Source organism: Meles meles, chromosome 15, assembly GCF_922984935.1.
Source record: "Meles meles chromosome 15, mMelMel3.1 paternal haplotype, whole genome shotgun sequence".
Taxonomy (NCBI): Eukaryota; Metazoa; Chordata; class Mammalia; order Carnivora; family Mustelidae; genus Meles; species Meles meles.
Window position 1 is genome coordinate 29515157 of NC_060080.1, and position 16147 is coordinate 29531303.

At 44.6% G+C, this 16147-nt stretch overlaps 2 protein-coding genes across 6 annotated transcripts in view; one reads left to right on the top strand and one right to left on the bottom strand.

Annotated features, from left to right (window-relative positions):
• CRIM1 (cysteine rich transmembrane BMP regulator 1) overlaps nt 1–11637 on the top strand; it is a 192630-nt gene extending 180993 nt beyond the window's left edge. For all 4 annotated transcript variants that reach the window (XM_045979815.1, XM_045979814.1, XM_045979816.1 and 1 more), the window contains 3 exons: nt 4835–4957; nt 7705–7895; nt 9178–11637. In XM_045979815.1, the coding sequence (XP_045835771.1) occupies nt 4835–4957; nt 7705–7895; nt 9178–9354 (491 nt within the window). In that variant the 3' untranslated portion in view covers nt 9355–11637. The remainder of the gene's footprint in view (nt 1–4834; nt 4958–7704; nt 7896–9177) is intronic.
• Nucleotides 11638–12820: 1183 nt separating this feature from the next.
• The window catches only part of FEZ2 (fasciculation and elongation protein zeta 2), a 42919-nt gene continuing 39592 nt past the window's right edge, over nt 12821–16147 (bottom strand). For both annotated transcript variants that reach the window (XM_045979819.1, XM_045979818.1), the window contains one exon: nt 12821–13790. In XM_045979819.1, coding sequence (XP_045835775.1) covers nt 13774–13790 — 17 coding nt within the window. In that variant the 3' untranslated portion in view covers nt 12821–13773. The remainder of the gene's footprint in view (nt 13791–16147) is intronic.

Sequence of the window (16147 nt, forward strand, 5' to 3'; positions counted from 1 at the left end):
TACACACACAGACTCCACCCGCCGTCCAGACCGCAGGGTGCCTGCACTCTAAGAAGGAGTTGGGATCCTTTCCATCTTGACCTTGGATTTTGTGTTTCCTTGGTGCAGCATCTTAGAGAATCTGGTTCCGTGTGGTGCAGGGAGCTAGGAGTCTGCTCGTAAATGGGACAGTTAAGCCCCGAGAGTTAACTATCTGCACTCATTCACCTTTTTTTCGGGGGTCGTGCAGACTAGCCCCAATGGAAGGCTGGGAGGTTCTGCCCGCTCAGGAGGCTAAGCCCGTTCCAGAGCCTTCCCTTGGGTGCTCTTCCTGCTTGTCTCGTGGGCCTCGTATATGTGTAGATGGTGTAGATGGAGAGGCAGGTTTGTTCCTCTGGTTCCTCACTCTGTACCTGGCAGAAAAGGAAATCCTTGAGGGCCATGCAAAGCAGAATGAGGACGAACGTGTATGTCTCCCGGGAGCTGGTTTGTCTGCTCCGCACCACCTGTGTCTCTCAGGTTCGGTCCCCGTCTTCCCACGAAGATGCTTTTGAGGTACAGATGCCGAGACTTGGTCTTGTATGTTCAGCATCGATTCCCTTCGTGCCCACTGGCACTGGGACCTGGCAGCCGGGGGTACCTGGCAGGGGCGCAGTTAGGGCCTCACAGGAGACGCGGAGACTGACCGCTGTCATTTAGCATTGTCCTAATCGCCCAGACCCGAGCCGTTTCGGCACAGTGGTGGAGGCTAAGTCGAATGAAAGTGGTTTCAAAGGAGGAGAGGAGGGGGGATTGGAGACCCTGGTTATCAGCCCCGCACGGTTCACAAGCGACACTGCCATCAGGGGAGTGGCCTCGTGGGTTCGCCAGGATTCGAGCTAGACCTTGCAGGCCAGGTGGGTCCCCCTTATCGGGGTGAAATGAAGAGTGTCAGCGCCATCGTTTGTGTGGAGTGGGGAGGCTCATTTTTGAGCAGGTGAGTCACGTGGTCTTTGGGAGTGCTTTGGGAGCAAAGGTGCTTTGGGAGAATTAATAGGTGATGTGTAGGAGGGGCTAAAGCAGGGGGAGACGAGAGGCCAAGACAGCCATAACTCACGTCTCGGACATCCCACGTGTGGACAACAAGGCCCCACATCCAGGCAGCGTTGCTGTGAGAGGCACTCTCCTTGGTTTGAGACTTTAAGAAAGGAGAAAGTGCACGTATAACATCCTTGTTCGCTATGAGAGATTTCTCCAGTGCCTTCTCGGGATTTACTGTTGGATCGAAATTCAATTTCTGTAACTCTCCTTTCTACACCTGAGGTACTAGTGATGCACCACTTCTCCATCTTCTCTCTAAGCAAACTTTGCTGTCAGACTAGCTTTGCCACCTTGCATTGGATTAAGTGCATCCTTCCAGGAAGGTGGCTTCCCATCCTGCTCTCTCCCCGGCTCACTGTGTCACCTTAGTCCGGGACCTTCCTGAAGTGCCAGGCTTCCACTCCTCATATAGATAGCTCCTGCTGCCTCGTGTTGCCCTCTGCACAGATCGACTAGCGATCTGGGTAGCCTCACCGTTTACAAAGCACTTCGGCCCTCTGCTGTCTTAGGATATGAGGACAAAACCTGTGAGCCGGTCAGTACTTGTGCCGTCCTACAGAAGAAACCGAGGCTCAGGAAGTTAAGTGATTATTGTCGGAAGTCATGCCAGCAGTTGGCAGACCTGGGAGTCCTTTCTGGTCCTCAGTTAACTGCAGGTTCCATCTCCCAAGAAATGATGCCTCGGCTTAGGAGCCCCAAGCAACCTGCCCCTTATTCCAGGAGACGACATCTTCAGGAAGGTGGCTCTTAAAACTGGCCAGGTATCTCTGAAAGCAAAGTGTATCCCCAAAGTGTATCCCCAGTAAGTGGCCTTGGGTTCCTCTGAAGTTCAGAACATATTTGACCACAGCTGTGGATCTTCACTGTAACCACGTGCCCGTGATCCGCATGGCCTGGCCCGCTGTGGTTTTGTGTCTGCGGTGCCGGCAGCTGTCAGGGATCTGACAGTAAGTGCCAGAAGGGCTGTATATGAGAGTACAGGTCAGACGCAGGCCTTGGCCGTCGAAGCCCTGTCTAGGCAGGGAAGTAGAGTAGCTTTGTTTGTCCAAGTTGTTTTTTGGCCAAAAAAGAGACAGCGTCCCTTGTAAGTTCACATTAAAGGGAAATGACTCTCTCCCCTTGGGCATGAGGGCTCCAAGCTAAAACTCTGAGTGTTTTGTGATGAGGAAGGCGGCATGGGTCGACTTTAATCCAAGCCGTACAGAGGTGAAGGGAGCAGACCAGTACCAAGGGCAGGCTGTGAGCCGCCCAGCGGTGAGAGGCCGAGAGTAAGCCTGGTCCTACTCAGGGCTGCCTCCCCAAAATGTGGACCAGCGGAGCACACAGGAAGTATTTGTGGACAGGGCCGATATAATTAATCCCCCTGTGGGACCTGGCACACCCTCCTACCTTTCCCACCGCTGCCAAGCTGAACCTTCCTAAGCATCTGTGGGAGGACTCACCGTACGGTCTGCTGTTGGTGGGGTTTCCCTTGCAATCTGCGTGTGTGCAGATAGGCCGTACGAGGATTTCAAGCCTGCTTCTCTGCTGCTCTCACCCCGGAAAACCCTGAGGTGAAGCAGAACTGATCCCAGCCCTCTGCAGGGACTGTGGCTGCTTAGCCATCGACACCGCCAGGTTGTGGCTGGTGTAGATCTCACTTTGGCCTTTCTGCTGAGCTCCCTGACACCAGTTGTTTGGAGGCTGGTGGGGGAGGGCAGAGTGGCTGTTGTGATGGGAAAGGTCAGTGCTGCGTGGACCCACAGGGGCGGCGCTCAGAGGTGCTATGGCATGGAAGATGTCACCTAAATGTCAAGGTCACTTTTCTTTCCAGACTCTTCAGGAAATTCCTGTCACGGAATCAGGGTTTGTCAGTGAGGAAACTAAATGCCACGCTTACCCACCCACCCCAGAATCACCCACCGCGGGCCTGCGGAGTCATGACCCGTGAGAATCAGCACGTTTATAAGCTCTTCGGGTGATTCAGAGAGGACAGAGAAGTTTGAGACTCACTGGTTGCACTCCAGCCCCCGCTTCTGTAAATACTACTGCACCGTCAGTAAATTCTCTTTAATTCTAGAGTTTTCAGGTATCCTTCTGAAACTCTTAAGTATCTAGGCTTCGCTGTGTCTGAGGTGCCAAACCCTGAGCATTTGAAAGTCTCCACATAACCTCTGGCTCCCCAAAAACTTAACTACTAATAGCCTACTGTTAACCAGGAGCCTTACCAGTATCATAAAGAGTCGATGAACACATACTTTGTAGTTCTCTGTGTTATATACTCTATTCTTAGAACAGAGTAAGCTAGAGAAAAGAGAATAGTAAAAAAATCGTAAGGAGAGAAAAATTACAGTGCTGTACTGATAAAGTCCACTCATAACTACACCCACGCAGTTCAGACCCGTGTTGTTCAGGGTCAGCCATATTTAAGTAAGAAAGCAGAAGACTCGGGGACAAAGGCCAAAATAACTTTATTCTTGGGGCACCAGGAGACCCGAGCAGTGGCGTCACAGCACTGGATTTGAATCCCAGCCCTGCTGGTTCCTGGATGCGTCATCCTGGGCAGTTCATTTACCCGTTCTTCCCTGGCAGGCACTCCATGAACACACAGCGGAAGCAGAGCAAATACTCTCTTCCCTGTCATTTTCCCCTTCTCTGCACCTCATCTCATGTTTACTTCTTGCAGGGCAGGTAGCTATAGGATAGACAGCAGTCACTGGAAGCAGAGAGGATTGTTGGTTCTATTTCTCTAAAACTTCTCTAACTTGTACTCGATGTATTTTATGTTGGTCTCAGTTGGGCTACTAGTGAATATTTACTATTACTAATATTGAGTAACCTTATAAAAACGAGTTTAAGGATATTGCGGATCTGGCTAAAAGGAGCTGTATGGTTGATGCAGACTTCTGTGTCACCTTTTGAAAATAGGGGTTCTCGAGAATTTTCTTTAAAATGTTGTTAACCAGATGAAGAAGGAATATATAAATATATTTGTTAGGAGCCAAAGAAAGCTCTCAACTTTTTAAACTGGTCCCTTTTTTAACTTAGCTTTAGAAAGGAAAAAACGCTGATATTTGGGATTAAGAATATTGTTCTTCTTAGATGGTCTTGTTTCACGTTCACGTTGCAGGATCTTACCGATCAGAGTGCCCGCGTGATCAGGTTAGATAATGGAACTACATTTATTGGAGAATCATCTTCTAGTCCACACGGCTCCAGTGGTGACAAAGCAGAAGTTTCATCCTTGAGCCGGGCCACACCTTGTGAGGTCTGCCTACAGTCTGTTCCCATCGAGGGGAAGTGACTAGAGGGGAACTGGCCAAGAAATACACAAAGAGTGAAAGATGCTTTTACTTTTTCACTCCTTATGACATATTTTACATAAGTGATTCAACATTCATGGATGAGAGAGAAACTGTTACTAAGGTGTAGTATTTAGCAGATGTGAAGTAAAAGCAATCCCTCCACTTCAGCCAGTCCCTGTCAGCTTGCACAGAACTCTAGGGCCAACACCATTTGACATGAAAAAGCAGAGTTCTGACCCTGGTGGGGAAGAAAACTTTCTTTTCCTTTTTTACATGGTTAAAAGACCTGTTTCCTGTGCTTGCAAAGGGAAACTGTTTGTCTTTACGTTTACTCTCTAGAAGTAAAGATACAAATGCAGAAACCGGGTCTTTCATTTCCCAGGGCATATTGTACTGAGTTGACTGTACCATCCATTTGGATTGAGGAAACCGAAGTCAACAGTAAGTAGTCCCCTCCGTCATCTCTTACGAAAAATGTCCCTTTCTTTTAGAGATGTATGTCCCAGAACCAACCAATATACCCATTGAGAAAACAAATCACCGTGGAGAGATTGACCTGGAGGTCCCCTTGTGGCCTACACCCAGTGAAAATGACATCATCCATCTCCCCAGAGGTGAGTGCCCAAGTCAGCTGAGATCTCTGTAATCTTACATATGGTCTACTTTTTTTTTTTCTTTAACTTCCTTTGGGTATCTTTTTAAATGGCAAGCCAAAGTAAATTAAAACATGATCCAGGGAAGATCTGTTTGGCTATAACACATTTAACCCAAAATGGTACAGTAAGTCTGCAGGTAACTGGGTACAGTGCCTCCTTCTTGCTTCACATGCTCAAGAGACTTGGTGGTGATGGAAAGAAAGATGTTCCTTGTCCTAAGAGCCTGCTATCTGGAATTTCTAAGCCAGCTCTCATATTTGTGCCTATGTAAGCAGAGGAATGATAAATTATTCAGTCCCTGTGGACTCTGGAGTAAACATTTGTGCATTAGGTTACCCTCTGCTTCTAGATTGTTCTTATTCCATCAGAGTTCAGTTTATTACATGTGCTGATTTTTCTACTCATCAGCTTTATTTCATGCTTTTTTCCCCCCAAGCTCTGCCCTTTCAGTTGTGTACAGCACACGTTATTCTGTCTCTCAGTAGTTACTCAGTGTCTCTTAGTGTACTCTCAGTAGTAATAAGGCAAGGCAGGGTTCCTGTCAATATTGCCCTCTCTTTAAAAGTTGACCTCTTGATCAAGAGTATAAACCTGCTCTTAGCCATGACTCAGCACGGTGTCCTGTCTACTCCAAGGACATTCTCAAAATCACTGCTTGTCCATTTCTATATCGTATCTTTTGGGAGAAGTGGTGTCCATTGCTTGAGAGATTAATGATCTGTTGTTACTCCAGATATTCTGCAGGCTGTGCTTCTTTAGCTCAAGCCAGATAACCAAAGAGCCAAACTCCTGGCCTCAGTGTTTTAGCTACTTGCATAACTGCTGGGACTGAATTGTGCTTTATCGTTACATTTACATTCATTCAGTCAATAAATACTAGTGCCTGCTCTGTGCCACACACAGTTGTAGATGCTGGGCTTTGGTCATAAGAACAGCCTTATTTACTGCGATGTATTGAGGACCTGTGCTCACCCAGCTTATGCTTACGGAGCATCTCCGTTACAGAGTCCCTGAGGAGATCATTTCCTCGTGTGTCAGTAGCAGGAAAATTTATACTTCTCCTGAGCAAGATTTTTTTTTTTTAATGTTGAAGACACTGTAATCTTGATGATACCTGTTTCCACTTTTGCTTTGGCTGCTAGTAAGCCCAAAGCTCAATGTTATGGCTTGCTTTTTGCAAAAAAACAGAACTTAAGCACTGGACTGAATTTTGTAAATAGACTTGAATTGAAGCTTCCTTTTCCTTTCACTAAGTTTTCCTTAATTTACTTTTCAATTTTCTTGTATAACATATATTCCCAAAACCATTTGCTGTTATCATTTGGAATGCGGTAAGGCAAAAATTCATTCCTTTATTCATTGTGTATTTAAAACCTGAATTCATCAATAAGATGTTATTTTTAACCTTTGGCATTTGTCTTGATGCTGATAAATATGAGGGTTTATTACCATCTACACTGGATAGAATGACCAGGAAGGTCCTCTTCTTTCCATTCCCAGTTATTAGCCCCAAACCACCCCCCCACACACACACACAGGAAGAAGTGTATTAACAGGTTAATAAGGATATTAATATTAACTCTGATTTTTAAACCACAGTCTTAATATCACAGAGCTGTGCTACAATGAGCTGAGTTTCCAGAACATTTTAAGAGCAATTATTTTTGATGGTGTAATTCCTGCATCTTTCACTAACCTGGTCTTTGATGCATTTAGACAACCTGACACAGTAGTTTATTTGAAAGAAAATAAAAGGAAGGAAACTTCCAGGGCATGCTCCTGATTGGTATAGAGTTAACCTTGTGATCGCTGCAATATTTATGGCAAGAATGATGATTTAAAGGAACATAAAGATGTGCATTCATAAGAATAAAATTAAATGTTGTCCCCTGTGCAGTATATTAACTAAGGCAGGAAAATAATCTAATAGGCCTAGTGAGTTTTCAATAAGTTTATGAAAAGGGAGGCGTTTTTGCATAAAGCTCAGTAAACTGGAATATCAACCAAAAGACCAAACTCTTGATTCTGCTTAGTTTTTACTATTACATTAGTAATTAGTCTTGGCTGTTACTCAGGTGAATCTAAGAAGGTACTTTGTCCTAGTCTCTTATTTGCTGGTAAGCGGGGAGCTAATAAGCTAATGTTTCTGCTTCCAAATCTTACAGAAGACCATATAGGTTAATGTTAATCAAACACTTTTCAGTAATCTCGTTTTAGTCAATTTGTAAGGTCTACATAGCAATTTTATTTTCTTGGCTAGCAAGAACCAGCTTTATCCTGCCCAGTTATTTTTTTTTTTTTAGATTTTATTTATTTGACAATCAGAAATCACAAGTAGGCAGAGAGGCAGGCAGAGAAAGAAGGGGAAGCAGGCTCCCCGCTGAGCAGGGAGCCCGATGCGGGGCTCGATCCCAGGACCCCGGGACCATGACCTGAGCCGAAGACAGAGGCTTTAACCCACTGAGCCACCCAGGTGCCCCTCCTGCCCAGTTATTAACCTTCTCACCCTGATGCTTCCCGTCTCCCATCCATTCCTAAGAGCTCTGCCTTCTCCTAAGAGCTCTTTGGATCATTACATTTGAATCATGTTTAGCCTGAAAGCATTGGGAAGAAATGAAACCAAGTCATCGATCTCCATTTGCAGTGTAACTAAAGTAATCCTTAAAAATTCTTGCTTAAGTAATAAATACTTGTTTTTCTTCTAGACATGGGTCACCTGCAGGCCGATTACAGAGATAACAACAGGCTGCATCCAAGCGAAGATTCTTCACTGGACTCCATTGCCTTGGTTGTGGTTCCCATAGTAATCGTCCTTTCTGTTATAATAGCATTCCTGTACATCAATCAGAAGAAACAGTGGATACCACTGCTTTGCTGGTATCGAACACCAACTAAGGTATTGTCCTGAAAAAGTTTGTCTCCTGAGTGACCAACCTGGGAAAGCTTACATGCTTACATTTTCTTAAATTGCTTGATGTCTTTCATGTTAGCCCGTGAAAATTTTGTGGTCTTCCTAGCCTCAAACGCATGGCAAGCTGGAGCCATCCATTACAGAGTACTTGCCTGGGGCTGCAGCCAGCACTGCATAAATTACCCGTCATCCACTGGTGAATGAATCCTGACCTCCCACACATCCCAGGTCCTGGATTTAAAGTTTTAAAAAAATATACTTCTGCATTGATTCCTAAGTCATTATTTATATTAGCAATTAAAACTTGAATTTCTCAGTGATCTGTCAGCTTAGACTTGGGAAAGAAGTCCTAGAGAGAGGGGGTGTCAGCACTCGGGCAAGAGCCACAAGACCAAGTGTCCTGAGCGTGTACAGAACTCCAAAGGAAAAGGAGGTGTACCCAGGGTAAGCACCCAGGGGAAAGGTGGCGGAAGACTCCGAAAAGGCTAAGATAACACTAAATCAGGCAGAGAGAGAAAATATTTCTATTTCACATTGAGAAAGAAAGAATATATATTTGTTGTCAAATAAGCCTATTTTAAAAGCCAAGGAAGTTTATTTTCATTAAAGGGAGGAAGTCATGACTCCCAACCATAAGTCTACATTTTACATTTAGGTTTTTTTCTTTAAAAATAAATCCCATACCCTTAAGAATTGAAAACAGCTTGTATAAGTATTTTAATCCAGTTTACCATCTAGATAATTCTTCCATACAAAATTCCCGTCAGATGCTTATCCGGCCTCTGATTTTCTTTCAAGAAATACACTTTGGGCACCACCTCTGCTGGGCACCTGTGGGTCAGGACGTGGGGGCTGGGCAAGACCCAGTCCCCAGGACACAAAGCTGGGAAAAGAGACCAGCTCATGACACGCACGGACTGGCTGGCTACAGACTAGGGTGGGCTCTCTGGTGACTCCCACTCCTCCTTCAGCCCTTACCGCACGTTAAGGATTTGAAAATAGTCCGTGACTTTACCAGTCTCTTCTCAGTTCCTTCATCCACTCCCTTTGACCTAATTTATTGACAGTTCACTTGCAGACACAGTTTGTGAGGCAGGACCCCTCACAAAACGACCGGTCGCACCGGAACAGGGTGTAGACTGCACGTCCAGTCTGCGCGCCGGTATCCTGCGAAGCTATCACCTCATTTGAGTTGGGACTGCATTTGTTAACTTGGGATACATAGAAGAGCTAATTCTTTGTGGTTTTCCCTCCTCTCGTTAAATAGCCTTCTTCCTTGAATAATCAGCTGGTGTCTGTGGACTGCAAGAAAGGAAGCAGAGTCCCGGTGGACAGTTCGCAGAGGATGCTAAGAATCGCTGAGCCGGACGCGAGATTCAGTGGCTTCTACAGCATGCAAAAACAGAACCACCTACAGGCGGACAATTTCTACCAGACAGTGTGAAGACAGGCGACATGGCTGAGGGTTTGAGAGACAGAAAACGACTAAATCTGCTTTTAAGAGTAAACTAGAATTCGTGCACTTGCTTAGTGGATCGTTTCGGATTGTGACTTGATGTACAGCGCTGAGAACTCCCCGGGATGGGCTCTGTCTACAGCAGTGTGCAGAACAAAAAGCATTCCCACTTTCCTCAAGATAACTGACCAAGTGTTTTCTTAGAACCAAAGTTTTCAAAGTTGCTAAGATATATTTGCTTGTAATATAGCTGTAGAGATACTTGGGGGCGGGGACAGTGAGTTCAGTGGGGGAGATGGGTTGGGAGGGTGGTGTTAGTAAGGCAGATTGGTCAGCTGAGCTCGGGGGTGGGGGGAGAAATCCAGTTAAAATAAAAGCTTTTTTTGCCTGTTGCTCTGAAGACTGCACTGGTTGCTTCAAAGCTCGGGCCGAGTGAGCGGGAAACAAAGGCCTTGTGATCCAGCTGCCATGGCCGCCTTAGGACTGCAGACGAGCACACCAGCACCTGTTGCTAGCCATCCCCGGGCTAAAGCCACGAGTTTCTTTTCTGTACAGTCACGCTGCGGTGGGCAGTGAGGAAGCGGGGGGGAAATGCGCTGCCGCGTTTCTCTGATGCGGGTTGTTACAGAGATAGACAGTTAAACTTTTGCTGCTTTTGTTTTCTTGCAAGCAATCAGCCAGTTCCTAGTAGAGTCAGCGAGTGAACAAGACCTAGGTCATTTCTTGATGCGAGCACTGGAGCTTTTCTTACCACAGTGTGGCAGGAAGGAGGGAGAGGGCGAAGGACACCAGGTATTTCCAGGGGCTGTACTTCATTGTCTGTCGTGGCTTTGTTCTCTTGTTGGGTGTTCATAGTTTTTGTTGAAGCTCTAGCTTAAGAAGAAACTTTTTTTAAAAAGGACTGTTTGGGGATTTTTGTTTTCCTTATATACTGATTCTACAAAATAGAAACTACTTCATTTTAATTGTATATTATTCAAGCACCTTTGTTGAAGCTCAAAAAAAAAAATGCCTCCTTAAACTTTAGCAATTATAGGAATATTTATGTAACTATCTTATGCTTCAAAAAAACAAAAGTATTTGTGTGCGTGTGTATAGAATATATATATGCATATATATTTATACACATACAATTTATGTTTTCCTGTTGAATGTATTTTTATGAGATTTTAACCAGAACAAAGACAAACAGGCATTCCATATCAATGCTTTTGATCACCTACAAATTTTTACGAACACAAAATCTCATTCTACCTGCAGTTTAATTGGGAAGAAAGAAGTGTGTGGTGAGTGTGTGTGAGTGTGTGTGTGTGCACACGCCTTTTGCAGTCAGCATCACGCATGCTATGGAGAAGGTATTCCTTTCCTAAAATCTTCCTCATTCAAATATGCTTTCTGTTGGTTTTCAGTTTGCTCCCGGCCAGAAACACTGATGGCGGTTTATCTGCGTCACTAATCAGCTCCTGGGGTTTTGTTTTTTTTCAAACAACTGTTTGAAACAACTACTGGAATATTGTCCATAATAAGCTGGAAGTTTGTTGTAGTTTGCCTCAAAATAGAACTGACTGTATACTATAGTGTTAACTTTTCAAACAGCTCTTAGCACTTTTATACTAATTACCCATTTGTGCATTGATTTTTCTTTTTAAAATGCTTGTTGTGAAAGACACAGATACCCAGTATGCTTAATGTGAAAAGAAAATGTGTTCTGTTTTGTAAAGGAACTTTCAAGTATTGTTGTAAATACTTGGACAGAGGTTGCTGAACTTTAAAAAAAAATTAATTTATTATTATAATGACCTAATTTATTAATCTGAAGATTAACCATTTTTTTTGTCTTAGAATATCAAAAGGAAAAGAAAAAGGTGTTCTAGCTGTTTGCATCAAAGAAAAAAAAGATTTATTATCAAGGGGCAATATTTTTATCTATTTCCAAAATAAATTTGTTAATGATACGATGTTACCAAAATAGATTTACATCAGCCTGATTAGTATAAAATTTTGTTGACAATTAATCCATTCCTGGCATAAAAAGTCTCTATCAAAAAATTGTAAATGCTTGCTTTTTGTTTTTTCAATCATGGCCATATTATGAAAATACTAACAGGATATAGGATGAGGTGTAAATTTTTTTTATTATTATTTTAAAGATATGATTTATCCTGAGTGCTGTATCTATTACTCTTTTACTTTGGTTCCTGTTGTGCTCTTGTAAAAGAAAAACAAATATAATTTCCTGAAGAATAAAATAGATATATGGCACTTGGAGTGCACTGGGGGTCCTACGGTTTATTTTGTTTTCCTCAAACCACGAAGCCATGAGGGAATTATTTGCAGCTGGGTTCTTGGCAACAAATCACCACTTTGAATCTCAATCACAGAAAGGACTAGCAGTCCTTGTGTGTTAAGGTTATCGGTCTGACAACGACCCTGCAGCTCCGGGGCTGCTCTTAGAGGGCAGGCCTTGCCCTGCAAATCCTTGTAAAAAATCCTGTCTCGGGGTAGATGGCACTTCGATGCTGCTCTTAGACTCAAAACCTACCTGTCCTCAGTGACAAACCAGAAACCTGCTCAGCCTCTCCTCACTGGTATCAAAATCCATTCATCATGCAGACGAGAAGGGCCAAGGTGGGAAACGCTGGCGCTTCACCACTGAAGAAGCAAATTTATCAAGCAAAATCAGAGAAATCTCATTATCAAGGGACTGGGATTTGAAAGGAAAAAAATACTTTCTTATACACTCCAGAAGCAACAACTTAAAAATGAACTATAAACAGAACACTGTTGAATTTCTTGTAAAAAAAAAAAACCTATCCTCAAGGACTTCTCTCATATGCCTTCTAAAGTAGTAGTATCCTTAGTATAGGCAATATTTTCACAAATTTGCATTTGAAGTTATTAATTGTATTATGTAAGTATGCATCTTCATCACCTCGAGGGCAGGGAGTAAGTCCCACAGTCACTGTCAAACCACTGACAAAACAGGACAAGTGCAAGCCCCTCACAGCCCCAGGAAACCACAGAGATGCCATGACAGCCTCTAGCTCCAACCTGAGCCGCTGCTTTGGCAGCCCTGGTGTCCCAGTTACGCAGTGGAAGGAGGAATAGAGATGGGCCTTGTGTGCTCCCAGATGCTGAGCTGGAACCTGAAAACCCCTTGCCAGGTCCTCTGTAACTTCCCACACTCTGCGGTCTGAGAGAGGGGGCCGCCATAGTTGTGGGGACTGGCTCAGACCCAGGAAAAGAGCAGGCCTCGGTCATCCCACAGCAACCAGGGCAACCTGGAAAAGTCTGTCTCTCCCCTCCTTACCATCATGAAGCTAATCGGGTTCACCAGCTTACACACCATAGTGATGGACATGTAGAATGGTAAAGGAGAGAATCTAGCACTGCAAAGGAAGAAAAATCTTAAGAAGTACAACAAAAACACTCAAAAAAAAAAATCTCTCCAACATACATTACCCTTTTTTCCAACATTTATTAAATGGCAATGACTTGACTGGAACTGGCAGAGAAGTGTCTCAGGACCAGAGCCGGGTGGATGAGTAGCTGCTTCCCAGGGTAGCACGTGGGGAGGACACTCGGACACGAAGGACACAGACCAGGAGTGGGGGTGGGGCGCAGCTGCGCAGACACGAAAGCACCTCACGGGACACAGACTCCCTGTAAAGGACACTTGGGACACTTCGCAAACATAGGAAGCAAAACATAAAAACATACGAAGTTCAACAATACAAAGTTCTGAAAGTGAATGGCAACTTCGTGGTTAATGCGTGAACAGTGGAGAAACCGGTAGCAACCTCCAGGCAACCTCCAGCGTCAGCCCTGTCACCCCTCTTCCCCCCAACCCCCACCCCGGCCCTCTGCGGCCACCGAGGGCACGTTCTGCTTCGGCTTCTTCCAACAACAGCCCGCAGGTCAGTGTCCGTCTCCCTGGACAATACTGGTAGGTAATATTTATCCTGACAGTCCTCTTATAAAGATCAGTGTCGGTTCTCGCCACCATCGAAGAACAGCTACAACATAAATCTCTCAGTGCTTTAATCTAGTTCTTTAGTGCAGCTCAGATCTAGAAAAGCATAAACACTCAACTGGGCGTACTGTCGGTTCAGGAAACATACAACTGCGCATGCACAAAAGGACTCCCCCTTCCTCCACAAATTGGAGGAGAGAAGAGCTCGTAACTGTTAGTATTTAACACAAAAACACCTCTAGAATGCCGTACTGCTCGTCGGTCATAATATAAAGAATTAGTGAAAGCATGATCTAGTAATACTGAATCACAAACCCAAGTTCAAGTGTGCTGAGTTTCCAATGGCAGGAAGGGAATGGTAGCCAGCTTTCAGAACAACGCTACACAAGACCTCGCTTGTAGTCCGCGAAAGCTGCTCCTGCCGTGAAGCTGCCCTATGTGGGGCAGAGAACTAGAGGAAGAAGAAAACTTTTAATAGAAATGTAGATTTTGTATATATTTACACAAGATGTATATACACTATATGTATACAAAAATATACTATTAAATCATGAGAACAATGAAAGGATCTACAGTAGCAACTTTTTTAAAAAGGTTTGAAAAGGCTACATCCGGGGCGCCTGGGTGGCTCAGTGGGTTAAAGCCTCTGCCTTTGGCTCAGGTCATGATCCCAGGGTCGTGGGATCGAGCCCCACATCGGGCTCTCTGCTTAGCTGGGAGCCTGCTTCCTTCTCTCTCTCTGCCTGCCTCTCTGCCTACTTGTAATCTCTATCTGTCCAATAAATAAATCTTTAAAAAAAAAAAAAAGAAAAGGCTACATCCAACAGTGAAAATTCTCTCAAGACACATTTATTAAAATTGCCCAGAAATGAGATACCTTAGGTACACTATATGTATACAAAAATATACTATTAAATCATGAGAACAATGAAAGGATCTACAGTAGCAACTTTTTTAAAAAGGTTTGAAAAGGCTACATCCAACAGTGAAAATTCTCTCAAGACACATTTATTAAAATTGCCCAGAAATGAGGTACACTTAGGGTACCACTTCAGAGATTCAGAACCCATAACGTTAGCCCTATACCATCAGGCTTAGAACACGGCCAAGCAGCTCCCCAGGAAGTCAAAGAAGGGTTGCAAGTCTGCACACACACAGAGCAGCAAGCCTGTCTACACTGCCAGCCTTCTGTACAATCGAAGCCTCGGCGGGGTCATTCAGCCGGTATGAGAAAAAGGATTAAGGAGCCCATACAGCATCCATCCCACCTTTCTCGGGCCAAATGAGGCCCCTTTTCTACCTTCTTCCATTTCACACCTTCGCATTAAAATGAACATTTAGCAGCCAAGCCATAGTCTTTGCTGTTACAACCACTACGGGGAGTCACACCAAGAAGCGAAGGAGAGTGTTCCCTTGAGGAGGACCCCCCTGCCAGGTGAACCTTCTGGTGGGGTGGGGGACCTGCACTCTGAGGTACAGGAACGCGGACTGGCTGCGGACTTCCAGGATGGATGGAAGAGAGCGTTTGCGGTCAGCCCCGTCTCCATACCCCCGTCCAAACCTTCCCATGCGAACGAACACCTGAGCATCACCCACAGGCCTACTCAGTGCTCAGACCGCAGAGTGGCCACCTGGGTCTGAACCCTAGCTGCTTTTCCACCCAGTCCTCAGGCTGAGACAAAGCCGCAGCACACGCACACAAGCAGCTCGTGAGAAGCAGCCCCAGAACAGACCGGCCTGGCTCACAGGCTGGAGTGGAGGGCACAGAATCAGTAAGTGCTGCTTCCCTAAGGCCTGTGGTATAGGTTCAGTTACAGGCCTGGGTCTTCAAAGGAAAAACTTCAACATCATTTGCCCCCAGAACACTCTTGTTCTCTGGGTCATAAAATTCTTCCATGCAGTCAAATGATAAAACAGCCAGAGAATGCTTCAGAAGCTCATTCTCTCTCTGGGTGCTCATGGTAGTGCCCTACGAACCCGCTATAATTAAAAATTAAGACATGTTCTTTATGTTCATCTCATTCCTGTCTCACATGTGTAAGAACAAACCTCAGAACAATCCAGCTTTCACACCAATGCTAGCACAACATAAAAGCAAACCAAGGTGTCAGGTATTAAAAAAGAAAATTCAGAATGTAATAGGAAGAAAAAGCCCTCCATCAGAAGAACACAGTATATTTACTGAATAATAAATTCAATTTATTATTTGCAAACCCCTACCTGCACCCCTAACCTACTAGTGACTGGCTCCGGTCCAAGTCTCTTACAGGTGAGACTTAACGCATCACTCAGTTTGCGTTCCCAGTACCTTCTGAGGTTCCCTCTTTACAAGGCTGTGGTTGAAGAAACTTCTCATCTGAGTTACCTAACATCTCAGAAATCCCAAGCTTCCTATGGTTCAGCGAGCAACTCAGATGCAGGAGAGAGAGAACCCAAAGGAAAATGTTACCAGAAGAGGATTGCTCTCAATATTGGATCACACCCTATAGGGTGCATTTTAGGATGCTTGGAAAATCCATCACCTGAATAACTGCTGCCTTACAGAAAATATTTTCATGGAAAAGTATTAGTTTTGCCTATAATAAGTTCATCAGTTCCCTGTTTATCATCCAAATTTTGTTCTTTCCTCCGCAAAGTAAGTGACTTCATTAACTTCTTAAATGACCTTCCTTCACCTCATCCCTGCTCCCAACCTGTGATATTGATCTTGCTAAGATGTATGGCTCATTTTTCACTGTCCTACTTGATGGAAATCCACTCTTTTTCTCCGTCCCTTCCCTGTCCCTTACAGCAATCCCTTTCATATTC